At 35.9% G+C, this 1,758-nt stretch overlaps 1 protein-coding gene across 1 annotated transcript; it reads left to right on the top strand.

Annotated features, from left to right (window-relative positions):
* Positions 1 to 289: 289 nt before the first annotated feature.
* On the top strand, positions 290 to 1,566 carry SARC_10931 (hypothetical protein; the record flags this gene model as incomplete). Its single annotated transcript, XM_014295003.1, has 3 exons — positions 290 to 397; positions 1,004 to 1,143; positions 1,434 to 1,566. The coding sequence occupies 3 exons, from the start codon at positions 290 to 292 to the stop codon at positions 1,564 to 1,566; spliced, it is 381 nt and encodes a 126-aa protein (XP_014150478.1).
* Positions 1,567 to 1,758: the final 192 nt, after the last annotated feature.

The following is a 1,758-nucleotide window of genomic DNA, read 5'->3' as shown; positions in this document are numbered from 1 at the left end:
GACATACATATAAATACATATATGTATATATATATACATATGTATATATATACATACTCATTTATATGTATACACACATATATATATACATATATATATATAAGTGTGTGTGTATATGTGTGTGTCTTTATCTACTACTGCAAGCCACTATGGATAGAATTTAGATCATTTATAGTGCACCCATGCCAAAGTTAAATACAATTGTTAATTTAGTCGTTGCTGCTACATCTGCTTGGACCGTATCAGGATAATTCAGTTGTCGTGGCTCCTAGATCGAAGATCGTCCCTCATGCTTATTTTGAAAGACGGTGACGGGTTGGAAGCCTTCCGCGCGTTTCTTAGAACGGAACATTCTGATGAAAACCTCATGTTCTGGCTGCAGGTGGAGTCGCTGAAGGTATGATTTGTTTCAGCGCCAATTTAAACATGGATATGATATTCAGAGTTGGTACACTTGTAATTAACTCACCTGTATGGTGCCATTCAAAGATAAAACATCCTGCTATGTATATTGGCGTTCTATGTAGTTTGTTGTTTTATAATGGTTACTACCTGAGACACATTTATCTGCTCGATTTTGTAAAGTGAGTGTTTTCCATACCTGAGGTTGCCTATCATATCTACCTTATCTGAATACACCCTCACGTGTTTGTTGGTTTTGTATAAAAGCCTGAATGAATACCACGTATCTGGTTTTATCTACATTCAAACTGGATTTTCTCGTAAAAGATTCGCCTACGCGTATATGCTTTGCTGATTTTAGGGTTGCCAAATAGTAGATAAAAATCGGGGATTTCGACCAGGCTGGTGTCCCAATTCTACTCGCTATTGAAGATTGACATCATGTAAATATAGTTTGCAAGATCTATCAACCTACAGGCTGGTAGAGTGCAGAGAAAAGTTGTGAGTATATACAGATTTTACTGCTGATTCCCGGATTCCCTTCATTGCTACTTTATAAATTATATCAGTGTAAGTAATTTCCGTTATTGCTTCTATACAGACGGTCGAAAGCAAAGCAAAGTTACAAGACATGGCTGATAAACTGCTGAAAGAATTTTTCCCGGACAAGAACGACAGCAATAGCCAAAAGTCTTTGAATATCTCTTACAAACAAACATCAGATATTGTCACGTTGCTCGAGTATGTATACACACGAGCTCAGTTTATGGCAATTTGGGCTCATTTTCTCTTTTCTCTATTTCTGTGTAGTTTGCTGTGTGCTTGGGTGCATTATATAGTGTGGCTTAACGAAATAAAACTGCGATCATACAATAAAAGCATGGGTGAATTTTTGAGCGTCTTCTTTTCAAAGTACGACGGTTCTGCTCCAAACAGCACTTCGTGATTTCATTTGTTCTTATCAATGCAGCAGCCAGAAACGGATTGATTTATGTATTACTCATTTTTCTCAACACAACAATCAATTGTAGGACTTTAGCCGTCAACGAAGATGTTCTTGACTTGAGCGCATTCTGCGCAATAGCTACCGAGCAAAACGAACATATATTAGAAGGCTTCGGAAATCAAGAGGAACAAATCTCACTGGCCCTAAAGGAACAGTAAGTTGTATGTTATTCTGCAATATTTATATTTATATATATATATATATATATGTGTGTGTGTATGTGTGTGTGTATGTGTGTATGTAAAGAAGTATATGTGTACGTAACATTTCTCATAAATGGGTATATATGTGTATATTTGTATGTATACATATATACATGTACGTTTATATTTACAGATAATGCATATATG

This window comes from Sphaeroforma arctica, assembly GCF_001186125.1.
Source record: "Sphaeroforma arctica JP610 unplaced genomic scaffold supercont1.1447, whole genome shotgun sequence".
Lineage (NCBI taxonomy): Eukaryota > Ichthyosporea > Ichthyophonida > Sphaeroforma > Sphaeroforma arctica.
Note: the sequence above shows the minus strand (reverse complement) of the source record. Positions and strands in the feature narration are given on the sequence as shown.